Genomic DNA, 19,352 nt, shown 5'->3' with positions numbered 1-19,352 from the left:
GCTGCTTTTTCATTAATGTTGTTCTTATAGTTACTAAATGAGTTGATATTTTTGATTGATTGAATCGTTTATTTTGAACACGTAAGGGAAAAATATAAAACTTTAAAACAAATTCAAAACATACAGAAAAAAAAGCAACAACGACAAAAACATAATACAAACAGGGAAAAAAAGGAGCAGGTAGAAGTAAAACTTATTTAACCCTGCCTTTTTGTTACCTCTATTATAAATTAAACATAAATATTAATAATAAATAGCTGCTAGTTTACACTATTAGGCTACAGATTTTCCCATTGGTTGAGCCTTTGCACCTAACCAGCTAACAAACACAATCTTTCCTTAACATAACTCCTCAATCAAATAACTTCCCACAACTTCCTTTTTGTACCGTTTTTTAAATGGATTTATATTTGTACATTACTTCAACCCATCACCCAACCCATTCCATAGATCCACTGCAACAACTGAGATACACATGCTTTTCCTTTTAGAATCAACACATTGTTTTTTGAAGTTAAATCTTCCTCTTAAATTATAACCCCCTCCCTGTCACAAAACATTTTCTGTAAATTGCCTGGAAGTAAATCAGTTCTCGCTTTGAATATGATTTGTAGAGTTTTTAGTTTGATATCATCAAGAATGGAGGAAATTGAGACTGAGAATAAAACATCATCTGTGCGCAGATCCTTTAATGATGGCAGTTGAATGTGTTTGTTCTGAATAAGAGAGTAGTCCCTTCACACAGAGCCTTAGACTGGGTTGAGAGTAAAGCATGCAGGTGGCTCAGCACCTCGTCTCAACGTTTGTCTCGTTACCATCGTTTGAGCCAGAAAACTAAAGAGCCAGAGCAGTCGTTAGGGATTTTCCTGATCTCTGTGCCGGCGTGGGTATTAACGGATGGGCAAATTTCACCACACAAGTTATTTCCAGAGAGGAACAGCAGCGAAGTGGCGGCCCTGGCCTCGCGACTCCTTTTAGAGGGCTAAACTCGGTGTGAGTGGGGGTCGGGGAAAGGCCTGCCAGCCTTTTTATGTCGCAGCTGGCCTTTCAACACTGCTCCCTTTATGGAAGTATGAAAGTTGTGTTTGAAGCCAAAGCTACTGGATGTAGAGCATGAAAAGTCACAGAGCCGGAGGACTTTCCTCAGCTCATGCGAGGAGGTGATGGGCTGTGGTTTCTATGGGAACTGCTCGAACAAATCTTATGAAAAGACAAAAATAAGATCCTGATAAATAAGCCACAGTACTCATTTCTGCACACCTAAACTGGCGTGTTGTTGCTTGTTTAACAGCATCTTAGGTGTTTATTGAATCATATCATATGAGTAACAGACACCTACGGATGGATGCACTGGTTGTGCTGAAATGAGTATGTGGCTTATTTATCAGGTTGGGAAAACTTTGTGCTGTTTAGTTTTAAGATACAACCCTGGATCAGAAAAGTTGGGATGATGTATAAAATGCTTTTTTTTTTAAAGATTCTTCCTCATAGATCAGGGATCAGCAACCCGCATGCAGCTCTTTAGCGCCGCTCTAGTGGCTCCTTGGAGCTTTTTCAAAAATGTTGGACCTTTTTTTCCTTTTTTTCTTTTTTTCTTCTTTTTTCCATTTTTTCTCTTTTCTTCCTTTTTCCTTTCCTTTTTAATCTCGACATTTTGACTTTTTTCTCAAAATTTTTACTTTTTTCTCGACATTTAGACTTTTTTCTCGACAGTTGGACTTTTTTCTAGAGATTGTACGTCATTATTAATCTCGACATTTCGAATTTTTTCTCGACATTTCGACTTTTTTCTCAACATTTTCGACTTTTTTCACGAAATTTTGACTATTTCCTCGACTTTTTTTTCAACATTTCGACTTTTTTCTCGAAATTTTGATTTTTTTCCTCGTCATTTCAACTTTTTTCTCGACATTTTGACTTTTTCCTCAACATTTCAACTTTTTTCTCGACATTTCAACTTTTTTCTCAAGATTGTACTTCAACATTAATCTTGACATTTAGACTTTTTTCTCGAAATTTTGACTTTTTTCCTCGACATTTTGACTTTTTTCTCGACATTTTGACTTTTTTCTCGAAGTGCATAATGAAAAAAAAATCTTCCCCCAGTTATAACTAATATAGAAACATGCAGCATGTGTTGCCTTCATTCTAAGGCTGATACAAGACATATTTGTTTTTTGTGTTTTTGGTCCAATATGGCTCTTTCAACATGTTGGGTTGCCGACCCCTGTCATAGAGGCACTGGAAAAACAGTGATGCTTTCCATGTAGTTTTTTCATCAAGAGCTTATAAAAGCACATTCTGCACACGAAACTGAGGGAGAAGAGGGTTCTGGTTCTACACTGGCTGAAATGTCGTCCATACATGTTCACACCGGAGAACTTATGGAGAAAAAATTACCCTGAGTTGCTCATCTACAGATGTGTTCATCCCCTTTCTAGTCATAGGAATGGCCACATGACAATGTGATGATAGCTTTAATGTCCAAACTTGCTGCAGATGTCAAATTAAAAATAAATAGATCAATAAAGTTGTTGTGTGAAAACGTGAAATATCCTGGGTTCACGTCTGCAAACTACGGAAGAGTATTAGGGCCAGGCCGGAGAAAAAGGAGGAGGAGGAAGATTTTTTCTTCAGTATGCACTACGAGAAAAAAGTTGAAATGTCGAGAAAAAAGTCAACATTTCGTGAATAAAGTTGAAATGTTGAGAAAAAATGCGAAATTTCAACTTTAATCTTGAAATTGTATTTCAACTTTTTTCTCAACATTTCAACTTTTTTCTCAAAATTGTACTTCAACATTATTCTGGACATTTCAACTTTTTTCTCCAAGTGCATAATGAAAAAAAAATCTTCCTCCTCTAAAATATTATTTTCATTTTTCTCCTGCTTGGCCCTAATACTCTTCCGTAGCAAACACATTAAAGTTAAACGGTAAATGTAAGTGGAAGAATCACTACTTTATTTCTTTTTTAAGTGCATTTTAATGTAGTCCAACCTTTTACGGTATGGGGATGCAATATGAAGTAAACTCTCTAATTCAGGGAAAATCTTTACCTTGCACCCGTTGTGCCTCTTAGACGTGACACATCTCAGAACAAACTCTTTAAAGAGGGTTGCTCATGAAAACCATGTCAATCCAAGACAGAGTCGCTGTAAGGCCAAGACTTTTCTTCTCCCCTCTGTTCTTGTCAGGAGTATTGGCGGTGTGAGTTCAGATTGTTTTCTTCTGTTTTTCACAGTTGCGTGTGAAGCGGTCCATTGTGGCCTGGGGACACTGGTACAGTAGCTGGTATTTAAATTGGCTTTGTTGGTAAGAGGGTTCAGACAAACGTGGCCTTGTTGTTTCAGACTGAACGCAGGATCAATCTGATTCCAGGTATTTGGGTACCACCTTCCCACGGGTTCCTTTGTCCAGCGATACAGTATGGCCTCGCCTCCAACCTGCAGCAGAGATTTACTGCAGTTACGACTCTTTAATCTCTGATTTACTGCCACTGATGCCTTCCAGTCAGCTCTTAACCCCTCAACCTCCAGCTCCTGCCCTGCTACTTTACAACTGCTCATTCTCATCATCTGCTCCAGAACCTCGTTGCTGTCCAATGAGATCATTAGGAAGCATTAAATACATTTCTGTAGCTATTGGGTAGAAATGTATGATATGCTGCCTAATGATAACACCTCATGGAAGTACAGTATGTATAGAGTGAAATGCACACTGCAAAAACTCAAAATCTTAACAAGAATATTTGTCTTATTTCTAGTTAAAATGTCTCATTTTTAGTAGAAAAAAATCTCATTACACTTAAAACAAGAGTCATCACTGGAAAAAACAACAATTTTCACCTGTTTCAAGTAGATTTTCACTTGAAATAAGTAGAAAAATCTGCCAGTGGAACAAGATTTTTTTTTTTGCTTGTAATAAGAAGATAAATCTTGTCCCACTGGCAGATTTTCTACTTATTTCAAGTGAAAACTGAAACTTGAAACAGGTGAAAATTGTCAAATAACAAGTTATTTTTTCTGGTAATGACTCTTGTTTTAAGTGTAATTAGATTTTCTTACTAAAAATGAGACATTTTAACTAGAAATAAGACAAATATTCCTGGTAAGATTTTGAGTTTTTGCAGTGCAACAGTCCAAACACAGAACCCTGTTGAATACCATTGCAAACTCCTCTTTCGGGGGCAAAAACTGGAATCTTATCAGATGAATACAACTCAAACTAGGCTTTTGCAGTTCCTTTAGTCCAAATAAGATCTCTGAACTAAAATGCTGTGATGAATAATAGCAGTTGCAGCACTGAGAGCTAATAGGACAAGTTGGTAACCTTTACAAGCGATGTTTTTATACTATGTTGTGATCAAAATCCTGACAGATGATTCCTATACAAATAACCAAATAGTTAGATTTGAAACAGTGCTTTCAAAACCAAAAGGATATAGGTCTGTAGGGAGCTGGTGCTCCTGAATCCAGAGCAGATTTAAATAGTGGTTTAATAACAGTGGCCTTAAAAGCCAGAGGCACATGGTCTGTTGATAAATGAAGAGAAATGAATTGAGAGAAAATGAATGAAGAGAAACTAAGATAGAAACCTCCTGGTTGGGATGGGGACTCAGAGACACGTTGGGCCAGTCCCAATCCCCCCTACCCCTACATTTTGCGTGTTCCCGTGAGGGTAGTGGTGTCCCAATTCCTCTTTGCATGTAGGGCTAGTGGACATAACGAGGGCTAGTGGTTATCAATCTAGCCCAGGGGTCGGCAACCCGCGGCTCCAGAGCCGCATGTGGCTCTTTAGCGCCGCCCTAGTGGCTCCTGGAGCTTTTTCAAAAATATTTGACTTTTTTTTTTTTTCCTTTTTTCTTCTCTTTTTCTTTTTTTTCTCTTTTTTCTTCCTTTTTAATCTCGACATTTCGACTTTTTCCTCAACATTTCGACTTTTTTCTCGACATTTCGACTTTTTTCTCAAGATTGTACTTCGTTAATCTTGACATTTAGACTTTTTTTTTTTTTCGAAATTTAGACATTTAGACATTTCGACTTTCTTCTCAAAGTGCATAGTGAAAAAACAAATCTTCCCCCAGTTATAACTAATATAGAAACATGCAGCATGTGTTGTCTTCATTCTAAGGCTGATACAAGACTTTTCATTTTTTGCATCTCCAGACATATTTGTCTTTTGTGTTTTTGGTCCAATATGGCTCTTTCATCATTTTGGGTTGCTGACCCCTGATCTAGCCCTACAGAGTGAGGGATTTCAGATGCTGACTCACCCACCGAGGGCCAGAAAAATTTCCCAGAATGTTTTATGTCGTCATTTGCAGATTGAATTAAAAAAAAAACATGGCGGACATTTCTTATTTTTTAGTGAATAAAATCAATATTTTGAGTTAGTTTCTGCATAAAAATGTGTTTTGATTACATTTCTAGTGAGAAATATATATTTTACTTTCATAATATTCACTCAGTGAATGTACATAATCACTCGCTTGCTCGTTGTTGCGTTGTATCTTCAGATCTGGCCAGAATAAAGGCTGATTTATGGTCCCGCGTTACACCAACGCAGAGCCTACGGCGTAGGTTACGCGGCGACGCCGTAGGCTCTGCGTTGATTTAACGTGGAACCATAAATCGCCAGTTATCTTCTCATCCCCCGAAAACATCGGAGCAAATTTCTTACCAGGCGTTATTTGGATAAACTGAGCCCAGGTTGGGGATCTTAACGGTTACTTTTACACCTGAAAAAATATTAAAACTTAATAAAGTGGCATATTAACAGCGCTACAGCTGAAATTAAAACAGCTTTTAGCTCTGGGCTTCCTGATATGGTGTGACGTTTGTGCAAACGTAACTACGCAGTCGCTTACGTACCCGAACGTAAACCACGCAGTGACGTAGCAAGTGGTGTCCCAATCCCTAGGGAACATTACAAGGGCCCTAAAGTTTGTGGCTTAATTTTGAGGGCTAGTGGTAGAAAGTATTGGCCCGTTGACTTATAAAAACGTGTTTCCTGCCGGCTGGGAGGGCTGGGACGGTTAGAGGAGACAGAAACACTCCAGACATGAATCAGGCTCAGCAGTTCCCCCCGTCAACGACACATGGGAGGTTAGAGGCTCATACAGCGCTCTCTTTAATAGAAACGATCATTTGTGAAAGAGCTCATGAAGTCATCACTACTGAGAGTTAAAGGAATGCATTGCTCAACAGAGGTGTGACTCAGACAGCCTGGCTGCAGCGCTGAAAAAGAAAGCTGGGGTCATTTCTGTCTTAATAGAACAATGTTGAGTAATCATTTGTGTCTCGAGAAATCATGAATTCATGTTTTCTAGCCATTCAAACAGTGTCTTAACCCTTGTGCTGTCTTTGGGTTAAGGGAGGGGGAAGGGAGAAAAGGAGGAAAGAAGGAAGGGAGAAAAGATGGAAGGAAGGAAGGGAGAAAAGATGGAAGGAAGGAAAGAAGGAAGAAAGGAGAAAAGAAGGAAAGAATGAAGGAAGTAGGAAAGGGAGTAAGGAAGGGAGGAAAGAAGGAAGTAAGGAAATAAGGAGGAAAGAAGGAAGGAAGTAGGAAAGGGAGTAAGGAAGGGAGAAAAGATGGAAGGAAGGAAAGAAAGAAGTAAGGAAGAAAGGAGAAAAGAAGGAAGGAAGTAGGAAAGGGAGTAAGGAAGGAAGGAAAGAAGGAAGTAAGGAAGAAAGGAGAAAAGAAGGAAGGAAGTAGGAAAGGGAGTAAGGAAGGGAGAAAAGATGGAAGGAAGGGAGAAAGAAGGAAATAAGGGAGAAAAGGAAAGAAGGGAGAGAGGAAGGAATGGAGAAAAGGAAAGAAAGAAGGGAGGGAAGAAGGAAGGAATGGAGAAAATAAGGAAAGAAGGAAGGAAAAGCAAAGAAGGTAATAAAGGAACGAATGACAAAAGGGAGGTAGGAAGAAAAAGGAGTAAAGGAGGGTAAAAAATGAGGAAAAGAGGAAAGGAAGAAGGAAGGAGAGAGCAGGAGGAAAGAAGGATAGAAGGATTGGGTCATTTTGACAAGTGTTAATGTATGTATGGTGAAAGCTAAATGAATTGTTAACGTCCTTGTGTCCTGTTTCCTCAGCCATCCCTCTGATAGATTGCCCCCTGGGCTACAAGAGAGTCAACAGCTCTCACTGCCAAGGTAAGACCTTTTCCTCCTCGTCACTGCACTTTCATATTAGTTCTTCTATTCCTTTGGTCCAGACAGAAACTTTTCCTAAACTGTTTGGTAAAACACAAGGAATTCATCACGAGCCTAAATTTGATGTTCAAACACAGCGGCCGCATGTCGGATCTTTTTATGACTGATCACGATCCAAGAACCACAAATGTGGAAGAACAAGCTCAGTGGGAACAATTCCTCTCAGAGAAGCCAGCAAAGAACCACTGCTGTGGTGAAAAGAGTTACCAGAGGAAGAAGATTCATCCACATGATGCAGAGCCCTTAAGTAATGCAGTAATGTCTAATGATTAGTAGTGTTATAGCACAACGGCATTGTACCAGCGAGGCCAAAAACTGCTGGAAACTACATTTTGAAGACTTTAGACTACGTCACATCCAGCGCTGCCAGAGATGTGCAAATGTGAAAAAACAGTTTCCATCACACTTTTGTGATAAACTGGATTACTGACATGGCTGAAAGCATAAAAAGGTTTTTTTGGGATATTTAGCAGTTTCTTTCTTTCTTTTAAAGCAGCACTATGTAACTTTTCCAGCTTAATCTAATATTTCATCATCATCATTGTGATGGAACATCAACTTCCAACAGGTTTAATGAACCTCTGTCATGGTCTGAGAGGTCTGTATCTCCTTCACTGGCACTATGTAACTTTGAGGAGCATGGTAGGAACCCTGCCACACTAAAAAACTACACATTTTTACGGCTTTGACTGCTTTACGGCATACGTCACTTCCCCCTCCTTCCCCATTCGTAGTCGATACAAAGCTGGGCGGGGCGTGGAGCGCAGAGCTCAGCAGAAGCTGGTGTCATGGCCGAAGCAGCGAAAAAACCCAAGAAAATAAAAGCTTTATCGGAGGAGGTGAAAAAAGGGAAGCGGGAGAGTAACAAGCTAAATGCCCGGTGGAGAATAAACATTGGCCCGGCGTTCACTCGCTGGCGTGAGCTGAAAGACGAGGAGGGATGTCCAATACAATTGAATAGAATTACAACACTAGAGGAAAGAATGCAATGCAAAGAAAATGTATAGAACATTTCTAGTATTTTTCCTGAGAACTGTAAAATTGTGCAGGGCTGATCTGCAAAACATTCAGTTATTCACAGGTTATAAAGTATTTTTTTATTTTGTCAGTAAGTATGTTGGACTACTAATAACTAAGTCCCTCTAAAATCCCTTCACTAATAAAACCAAGTTGAACTTAGTGATTTTCAACTTCGTCATATTATATTGTTTAACCAAAAATAGATACATTACCTCTTCGCTATCCATCCTGCAAACGACCGCTGAAAACAGAAAAGTAGTTTTGAAAGTCCGTCCCGTCTTATTTCATTCACTATCAAAACAAATGCAGCGACGGGGACGGGAGTTTTCCGGCAGTACGCGCTGGTGCTCATGGGAAATGTAGTTCTTTCTGGTAAAGCACTACCGCTTTTGTCCAAAGGAGCCGCCAAACTCAACAAAAGCTGAAAGTTACATTGTGCTGCTTTAATCTATTCTTTTAAATATGTTTTTTTATTCTTTTGTTAAATTTGTCTGTTGAAAAAATCCCATAAAAAGCTTGTAATCATAGTTCTCTCTCCGTTATGCTTGTCCAGTAATCCCCTGTGTCTAGCGGGCGGTTAGGCCTCATTGCCTGCAGGTGTTTTTTTGTTGTTTTGTTGTTTTGTTTTTGATAAAACTATATTTTATATTTTCCTGCACTTCGTGACCGTCTGTCTACAGCCAATCAGTCAGAACAGTGAGGCCTGTAATCTGAACAGATCAACAAACACTAAAGAAAAGTGGAAGTACACTGCAAAAACCCAAAATCTTACCAGAAATATTTGCCTTATTTCTAGTTAAAATGTCTCATTTTTAGTCAAAAAAATCTCATTACACTTAAAACAAGAATCATTACCAGAAAAATAACTTGTTATTTGACAATTTTCACCTGTTTCAAGTAAATTTTCACTTGAAATAAGTAGAAAAATCTGCCAGTGGGACAAGATTTATCTTCTCATTACAAGCAAAAAAATCTTATTCCACTGGCAGATTTTTCTACTTATTTTAAGTGAAAATTTACTTGAAACAGGTGAAAATTGTCAAATAATTGTCAAAGTAATTTTTTTTGACTAAAAATGAGACATTCTAACTAGAAATACGACAAATATTCTTGTTAAGATTTTGAGTTTTTGCAGTGTATAAAGAAATAAATTAAATAACTTTGAAAGAAAGTACCACAAACTAACTTTTGTGTATTCGTTTTCAAACTGGACACTTGAAGACGAATGAATATAAGTGTGTTATTTGGGTTTTGGACTCCATAAGACCTTCTGCTTCGCATATGGTGAACCGGTCTGCTCTCACTTTAGACCCACGCTAACGTGGAACACATTTTAGTCTTTACAATACTTGAAATATGTGTAGTTTAAGTCAGGTTGATGCCCTTCATCTGCACCCCCTGCTGTTGGCTGGAAGCTGCCAGACGGAGCGTCGACCAGTCTGGCAGCTCCGTCCAGTCTGGTTGCTGTTGTTAAAGGTCCCGGGAGAACGGTGAACGGGACGTACAGAACATCTCCTTCATCTCGTCTCTCTTCAGCAGTCTCCGTTCATTTAGCAGCGAGAGTTTCTGGATGCCGGTCACGGCATTTCATGGAGGAGCTCACCAATAAAGACCAACCAAGGAGACTGTCAACAGCTTATTAAAGAAATGCCGGCTGAAACGCTTGAGCTCCCTCTCACCCATAAAGTGGATGTCATGGTGGGATGCAGACATGAGTCACAGTCTCCGATCGGCTCCAACTGTGTTCTCACTGAAGAAATTCAATTTTCTAGAAGCTGACACATTTCACAGTCGACTCCGAAACTTGGACAGCGGAGGGAGATTTGTTGAACATTTGAGTTTTGTGATCAAACCCAGCTGAGGAGCGTTGCAACATGCCTGGGCTGCTCGGGGGCGTTCTCCCCCGATTAAGCAGCAGACTCCAGACTAGCATGCTCAGCAGTGGGCTGGAAAAACCTCCTCATGCTCCACATGTGAAGACGGGCCGTGTCAACATGCTGGCAGACATCAAGCGCTGGCCGGCGTCCGTGGAGCAGATGTCAACCGCTGAAGAACATGTTCGACCTGCAAGTCGTAAAACTAAAACTTGACAAACACACTGGGAAGATAGGAAGTACAACGGCTGTGACTCCAACGAGCTCCTCCAGGATCTGGATCAGAGCCGCACGGCAATCAGGAGGAAGTCCGGAGGGCTCGTCTCATCTCAAACTACTGTGGGTTGTCTGGTGTGAACAGAGAGAGTCCAGGTCTAGACCTGTCTGGACCTGTCTGGACCTGTCTAGATCTGTCTGGACCTGCCTGGACCTGTCTGGACCTGTCTGGATCTGTCTGGACCTGTCTAGACCTGTCTGGACCTGTCTGGATCTGTCTAGACCCGTCTGGATCTGTCTGGATCTGTCTGGATCTGTCTGGACCTGCCTGGACCTGTCTGGACCTGCCTGGACCTGTCTAGACCTGTCTGGACCTGTCTGGACCTGTCTAGACCTGCCTGGACCTTTCTAGACCTGTCTGGATTTGTCTAGACCTGTCTGGAATCTGTCTGGACCTGTCTGGATCTGTCTGGACCTGTCTGGACCTGTCTGGGCCTGTCTAGATCTGTCTGGACCTGCCTGGACCTGTCTGGACCTGTCTGGACCTGTCTGGACCTGTCTGGACCTGTCTGGACCTGTCTAGACCTGTCTGGATCTGTCTGGACCTGTCTGGACCTGTCTAGACCTGTCTGGATCTGTCTGGATCTGTCTGGACCTGTCTGGACCTGTCTAGACCTGTCTGGACCTGTCTGGACCTGTCTGGACCTGTCTGGATCTGTCTGGACCTGTCTGGACCTGTCTAGACCTGTCTAGACCTGTCTGGACCCATCTGGACCTGTCTGGACCTGTCTGGACCTGTCTGGACCTGTCTGGATCCATCTGGACCTGTCTGGACCCATCTGGACCTGTCTGGACCTGTCTGGACCTGTCTGGGCCTGTCTAGACCTGTCTGGACCTGTCTGGACCCATCTAGACCTGTCTGGACCTGTCTGGACCTGTCTGGATCTGTCTGGATCTGTCTGGACCTGTCTAGACCTGTCTGGACCTGTCTGGATCTGTCTGGACCTGTCTGGATCTGTCTGGACCTGTCTGGATCTGTCTGGACCTGTCTGGACCTGTCTAGACCTGTCTGGATCTGTCTGGACCCATCTGGACCCGTTTAGACCCGTCAGGACCCGTCTGGATCTGTCTAGATCTGTCTAGACCTGTCTGGAACTGTCTGGACCTGTCTGGACCTGTCTGGACCTGTCTGGACCCATCTGGACCTGTCTGGATCTGTCTGGACCTGTCTGGACCCGTCTGGACCCATCTGGACCTGTCTGGATCTGTCTGGACCTGTCTGGTCCCATCTGGACCTGTCTGGACCTGTCTGGATCTGTCTGGATCCATCTGGACCTGTCTGCACCCGTCAGGACCTGTCTGGACCTGCCTGGACCTGCCTGGATCTGTCTGGACCCATCTGGACCCATCTGGACCCGTCTGGACCTGTCTGGATCTGTATGGATCTGTCTGGACCTGTCTGGACCTGTCTAGACCTGTCTGGACCTGTCGTCCTGCTGCATCTCCCAACCCTGACTGAGATTCACCTGGTGGACAGACACCACAGTCCACAACAGTCAACCACAGTCCACAACAGTCAACCACAGTCCACAACAGTCAACCACAGTCCACAACAGTCAACCACGGTCCACGACGGTCCACAACAGTCAACCACAGTCCACAATAATCAACCCTGTCCACAACAGTCAACCACGGTCCACAACAGTCAACCATGGTCCACAACAGTCAACCACGGTCCACAACAGTCAACCACGGTCCACAACAGTCAACCACGGTCCACAACAGTCAACCACAGTCCACAACAGTCAACCACGGTCCACAACAGTCAACCATGGTCCACAACAGTCAACCATGGTCCACAACAGTCAACCACAGTCCACAACAGTCAACCACAGTCCACAACAGTCAACCACAGTCCACAACAGTCAACCACGGTCCACCACAGTCAACCACGGTCCACAACAGTCAACCACAGTCCACAACAGTCAACCATGGTCCACAACAGTCAACCACAGTCCACAACAGTCAACCACGGTCCACAACAGTCAACCATGGTCCACAACAGTCAACCATGGTCCACAACGGTCAACCACGGTCCACCACGGTCCACAACAGTCAACCATGGTCCACAACAGTCAACCACAGTCCACAACAGTCAACCACAGTCCACAACAGTCAACCATGGTCCACAACGGTCAACCACGGTCCACCACGGTCCACAACAGTCAACCATGGTCCACAACAGTCAACCACAGTCCACAACAGTCAACCACAGTCCACAACAGTCAACCACAGTCCACCACAGTCAACCACGGTCCACAACAGTCAACCACGGTCCACAACAGTCAACCATGATCCACAACAGTCAACCACAGTCCACAACAGTCAACCACAGTCCACAACAGTCAACCACAGTCCACCACAGTCAACCACGGTCCACAACAGTCAACCACAGTCCACAACAGTCAACCATGGTTCACAACAGTCAACCACAGTCCACAACAGTCAACCACGGTCCACAACAGTCAACCATGGTCCACAACAGTCAACCATGGTCCACAACAGTCAACCATGGTCCACCACGGTCCACAACAGTCAACCATGGTCCACAACAGTCAACCACAGTCCACAACAGTCAACCACAGTCCACAACAGTCAACCACGGTCCACAACAGTCAACCATGGTCCACAACAGTCAACCACGGTCCACCACGGTCCACAACAGTCAACCATGGTCCACAACAGTCAACCATGGTCCACAACAGTCAACCATGGTCCTAAACAGTCAACCATGGTCCACAATAGTCAACCACGGTCCACAGCGGTCAACCACAGTCCACAATAGTCAACCACAGTCCACAACAGTCAACCACGGTCCACAACAGTCCACAGCAGTCCACGACAGTCCACAACAGTCAACTACGGCCCACCACGGTCCACAACAGTCCACAACAGTCAACCACGGTCCACAACAGTCCACAGCAGTCAACCACGGTCCACAGCAGTCAACCACAGTCCACACAGTCAACCACAGTCCACAACAGTCAACCACGGCCCACCACGGTCCACAACAGTCCACAGCAGTTAACCACAGTCCACAGCAGTCCACGGCAGTCCACAACAGTAAACCACGGTCCACAACAGTCAACCACAGTCCACAGCAGTCAACCACAGTCCACAACAGTCAACCACGGTCCACCACAGTCCACCGCAGTCCACCACGGTCCACCACGGTCCACAACAGTCAACCACGGTCCACAACAGTCAACCATGGTCCACAACAGTCAACCATGGTCCACAATAGTCAACCACGGTCCACAGCGGTCAACCACAGTCCACAATAGTCAACCACAGTCCACAACAGTCAACCACGGTCCACAACAGTCCACAGCAGTCCACGACAGTCCACAACAGTCAACCACGGCCCACCACGGTCCACAACAGTCCACAACAGTCAACCACGGTCCACAACAGTCCACAGCAGTCAACCACGGTCCACAGCAGTCAACCACAGTCCACACAGTCAACCACAGTCCACAACAGTCAACCACGGGCCACCACGGTCCACAACAGTCCACAGCAGTTAACCACAGTCCACAGCAGTCCACGACAGTCCACAACAGTCAACCACGGTCCACAACAGTCAACCACGGTCCACAACAGTCAACCATGGTCCACAACAGTCAACCACGGTCCACAACAGTTAACCACAGTCCACAACAGTCATCCACGGTCCACCACGGTCCACAACAGTCAACCATGGTCCACAACAGTCAACCATGGTCCACAACAGTCAACCATGGTCCACAATAGTCAACCACGGTCCAAAGCGGTCAACCACAGTCCACAATAGTCAACCACAGTCCACAACAGTCAACCACGGTCCACAACAGTCCACAGCAGTCCACGACAGTCCACAACAGTCAACCACGGCCCACCACGGTCCACAACAGTCCACAACAGTCAACCACGGTCCACAGCAGTCCACGACAGTCCACAACAGTCAACCACGGGCCACCACGGTCCACAACAGTCCACAGCAGTCAACCACAGTCCACACAGTCAACCACAGTCCACAACAGTCAACCACGGCCCACCACGGTCCACAACAGTCCACAGCAGTTAACCACAGTCCACAGCAGTCCACGACAGTCCACAACAGTCAACCACGGTCCACAACAGTCAACCACAGTCCACAGCAGTCAACCACGGTCCACAACAGTCAACCACGGTCCACCACAGTCCACCGCAGTCCACCACGGTCCACCACGTTCCACAACAGTCAACCACGGTCCACAGCAGTCCACAGCAGTTAACCACAGTCCACAGCAGTCCACGACAGTCCACAACAGTCAACCACGGTCCACAACAGTCAACCACGGTCCACAACAGTCAACCATGGTCCACAACAGTCAACCACAGTTCACAACAGTCAATCACGGTCCACAACAGTCAACCATGGTCCACAACAGTCAACCACAGTTCACAACAGTCAACCACGGTCCACAACAGTCAACCACGGTCCACAACAGTCAACCACGGTCCACAACAGTCAACCACAGTCCACAACAGTCAACCACAGTCCACAACAGTCAACCATGGTCCACCACGGTCCACAACAGTCAACCACGGCCCACAACAGTCAACCACGGTCCACAACAGTCAACCACGGTCCACAGCAGCCAACCACAGTCCACAACAGTCAATCACAGTCCACAGCGGTGCACAGCAGTCAACCACTGTCCACAGCGGTCCACCGCGGTCCACTGCAGTCCACCACGGTCCACAGCGGTCCACTATTGTCCCAATAGTGTCGTGGACTGCCAGTGAGCTCTTTGGGTAACTTCAGACTTAGAACAAGGTTTAGTGGGGAGCTGCAGCTTCCTCTGAGACGTCCTGCTTGTCCACTGACATGTTAAACATCTAATGTTGAGATGTTTGACAGAAGTGTGGTGTGTTGTTAAAGCAACATGCTGCTGGAAGCTGAGAGTCCCAGCGTGTCCAGCTGTGTTTCACCTCAGTGGGTCTGGTGTGGAGTATGAGCTCCGATCCAGATCCAGTTACAGCGCCAGGGCAGCCAGCGGCTCAACCAACGACACAGAAGATGACTGGAGTTGATGCAAAACTGCTTTCACCGTTGGTGACGGTGGAGGGACCCGTTCAGCCCGGCTGAAAGACCCGGAACCAACCTGGAACCGTCTTTCATCCGCTCCGGTAAACCCCGGAGGAGATGAAGGGAGAGTCAACCGGCCCCAGTACACTCCAGGAAGTGGCTAAACGTGGAAATGAGGACTGGTATTCTGAAGAATCTGATTATAGGGAACCTGATCACCACATTAACGCTAAACCTTTATCCTTTCCCAGTACTCGAGTTGTAAAAGAAAATCAGGGGGGATGGTGGATTTTATCATATGGGGACAGATCATTTGTGCTGATTACAAATAATATAATATATTACAAATAATAGCAGTGACCAAAACACCTGCAGAAATACTGCAGGAATGACATAGCAGCAGTTAAATGCAGCCTTCTGTAAGCTTTAAATATCCACTGGGCTTACATCAAATACATCAAAACACAACAATAAAAAACACTTTTCTGAACTTATCAATATGACTCTGTCCTTCACAGGATAAGTAACATGGATCACTGCAAAAACTCACAATCTTAACAAGAATATTTGTCTTATTTCTAGTTAAAATGTCTCATTTTAGTAAAGAAATCTCATTACACTTAAAACAAGACTCATCACTGGAAAAAAGGTAGATTTTCACTTGAAATAAGTAGAACAATCTGCCAGTGGAACAAGATTTGTTTGCTTGTAATAAGAAGATAAATCTTTGCAGAATTTCCTACTTATTTCAAGTGAAAATCTACCTGAAACAGGTGAAAATTGTCCAATAAGTTATTTTTCTGGTGTTATTTCTCTAAATAACACCAAATGTTGAAATAGCAGTAAAACCACATTCATTGATGAAATGACATAAGGGATGGAAAGGGGGGATGGCAGTTTAACAGGGGGGGATGATTTGGACCGTTTTTATTTCAGGGGGGATGATTTGGACCGTTTTTATTTCAGGGGGGGATGCCATCCCCCCTCATCCCCCCTCATCCCCCCTCAACTCCAGTACTGACTTTTATCCTTTCCAGAACCTGACCTTGAACCAGAGACCAGAGACCAGAGTGAAGAAGGGGCTTGTCCTTCCTCACACGCTTGTTTAAGTCCTGATTTTTTGCACTAAAATGTTGAGCAATTCTTTTCTCTATTTCTCCCCAGATGTGGATGAGTGCCAGCTGCAGGGAGCGTGTCCCAACGGGAACTGCGTGAACACGGTGGGCAGCTACCGGTGCACCTGCAAGCCCGGCTACGTCCCCGACGCCTCGCTCACCACCTGCATGTGTAAGTCCCCGGTCCTGACCAATCTCTGATGGAAGAGCGCGTCTCCTCCCGCTCAATAACACTTGCATTGTGCGTGTGGAAAGGCATGCATGTGTGAGTACGATGCATGGATGGAAGCATGCTGCTCTTGATCTGAAGCATGATCTGCAGGAAGCCCCATCCATCAGGGTGCTAGCCACCTCCACAGTCTGAGCCCCAGAACCCCCCTAACCCTCACACGGGGGGGCCCCATTTTAAGGTTGTCGCTGGTGATTATTTTTCGAAATAATTCTTGTGTGTCTTGTCAAAATACATCAAAATACAGTGCTGAAAGTTGGTTTAATGAGAGGGCGGCGCTAACATGCACTGCAAAAACTCAAAATCTTAACAAGAATATTTGTCTTATTTCTAGTTAAATGTCTCATTTTTAGTCAAACAAATCTCATTACATTTAAAACAAGTGTCATTACCAGAAAAATTACTTCTTATTTGACAATTTTCACCTGTTTCAAGTAGATTTTCACTTAAAATAAGTAGAAAAAATTTTGCTTGTAATGAGAAGATACATTTTGTTCCACTGGCAGATTTTTCTACTTATTTCAAGTGAAAATTTACTTGAAACAGGTGAAAATTGTCAAATAACAAGTTACTGCCTCCCTGCAGAAGAAACGCGTGTGTTCATGTTTTCATGTTGGCGCTTTTTTTCTTCTGGTAATGACTCTTGTTTTAAGTGTAATGAGATGACTAAAAATGAGACATTTTAACTAGAAATAAGACAAATATTCTTTTTAAGATTTTGAGTTTTTGCAGTGTGTTTTTTTTAGCCGCCCGCAGCAAAGTTCAAACCGCCCGCCCGGTCAGGACCCAGCGGGACCCGGCGGGACCGGGCTGATCGGGGTTCTCACCTGAATCCCGATCAGATGACGATAACCGGAGAGCAGGAAGCTTCATTGTTGTTGTGTTTTAACTGCAGCAGCATTTTCCTCTGGGTTTTCCTGTTTCTGAGCACTCTGGCAGACGCGGGGCGGTTGGCACCTCCTCCCCTCTGGAGCGGTTCCACCGGGCCTGCGGGGCGGTTGGCACCTCCTCCCCTCCGGAGCGGTTCCACTGGGCCCGCCGCAGAAGCCCGTCTGGCCGAGGGTGGCACGCTAGTTCTGGTTCTGGCAGGGCGTCTCGCTGCTGCAGACGAACCCGCGGTGGCTGCTGATTCTCTGGTGGCCCCCCGGGCCAAGTCTGTCTCTGCCCATTTACTCATTACATCCAGACGGGCCGCTGAAGGTCCAAGTGCTTTCAGGCTTCTTCCATTTCACAATAATGGAGTTTACTTTGCTCCGGGGAGCTGTAAAACCTGAAGCCCTTTTATGCCTTCCATTCACACTCTTCCTCGGCACAGTGTGTTCCCGGAGCCGGAGCTCCAGCTCCAGCTCCAGCTCCAGCTCCAGCTCCAGCTCCGGCCTGCGTTGGTGGGAAATGTGCACAGATACGTGGAGTCAGAGTCCGCCTGGGAGGCTGGGGCTCCGGCGGAGCTCCGGCTGGGCCACGATTTGGCCACCAATCCAGTTTCCTGATATTTATATGTACTTAATTTCTACACCGAGGAAATACACGAAGCAAAGCTTGAAGGCTTACAAAAGTCTTGACGCTTGGTCCGACTTCAAGGCAGGATTTGTTGTAGAAATTAAAGTGATGAGGACACCGAACTTTATGATTTGACCGTTTAACGTTAGCTACCCAAAAATCCAACATTACCTGATACAAAATGGGAACCGCAAATCCACGTTTCGGTGTCTGGAATCCGGTTGTTTCTGTGAATTGCAGAGATCCATTTGTCTTTCTTAAGCTTATTTTTCAGCAGTCTGTAAAACGATAACTCCGATTTCTTGCTAAATCTATGAGTACAGTCGATCACACAACAGCTCTTTCCCATTTTAGATGTTTTCCAGTTGCTCAAACTGAAAGTTTACGCTGACACTCAGTCTTTCTGTCACTCAGTCTTTCTGACACTCAGTCTTTCTGACACTCAGTCTTTCTGACACTCAGTCTTTCTGCCACTCAGTGGGCGTAACCTGCTGTGAAGTCTCATCTGTGACGTCATGCACATTCCCTCTATTTGCACCTTTTTGAAAGAAGAAAAAAAAGAAATACAACGGAATGCGTTTAGAGAAAATAAAAAAAAAACCTAACAACATCAAAGAAAATGTGCTGGAGAGGTCAGAAACCTGAGAGGCTTATCGAGTGGCCTCCCCTCTATGATGCACTTCAGACAGTAAAACAAAAAAACCACAAGATGGTTAAATAATAGTTCAAATAACAATCGTAAAAAATATGATAAAAGGAGCAGAATGTAGCATAAACCAGAACAAAGAGCATCTGGATATATAATATATATATTGTACATGTACTTGTATGTACATGTAGAGACAGACACACAAGCTACAGGAAGACCAGACTTTAGATGCGTCTTATGTCAGATGTGGTCGTGAACAGGCTTCTCGTTGGCGGGAAGACGCTGAGACGGGATCTGGTGGTCCGGCCATCCACCCACGTCTGATGCGGAAAAAAACACACTGATTTTGTGTCATTTAAGTTGTTCAGGCGTGTAGCACCCTATAATGTTATCATTTCCTATTATGTCATAATTTCCTATAATGTAATCA

General features: G+C 44.5%; 1 protein-coding gene across 6 annotated transcripts in view; it reads left to right on the top strand.

Annotated features, from left to right (window-relative positions):
* ltbp1 (latent transforming growth factor beta binding protein 1) overlaps positions 1–19,352 on the top strand; it is a 226,200-nt gene that overhangs the window by 135,359 nt on the left and 71,489 nt on the right. For all 6 annotated transcript variants that reach the window (XM_061745319.1, XM_061745317.1, XM_061745314.1 and 3 more), the window contains 2 exons: positions 7,087–7,146; positions 16,594–16,716. In XM_061745319.1, coding sequence (XP_061601303.1) covers positions 7,087–7,146; positions 16,594–16,716 — 183 coding nt within the window. The remainder of the gene's footprint in view (positions 1–7,086; positions 7,147–16,593; positions 16,717–19,352) is intronic.

The sequence above is a fragment of the Cololabis saira genome, chromosome 17, assembly GCF_033807715.1.
Source record: "Cololabis saira isolate AMF1-May2022 chromosome 17, fColSai1.1, whole genome shotgun sequence".
Lineage (NCBI taxonomy): Eukaryota > Metazoa > Chordata > Actinopteri > Beloniformes > Belonidae > Cololabis > Cololabis saira.
This window is presented reverse-complemented; position numbering and strand designations above follow the sequence as displayed.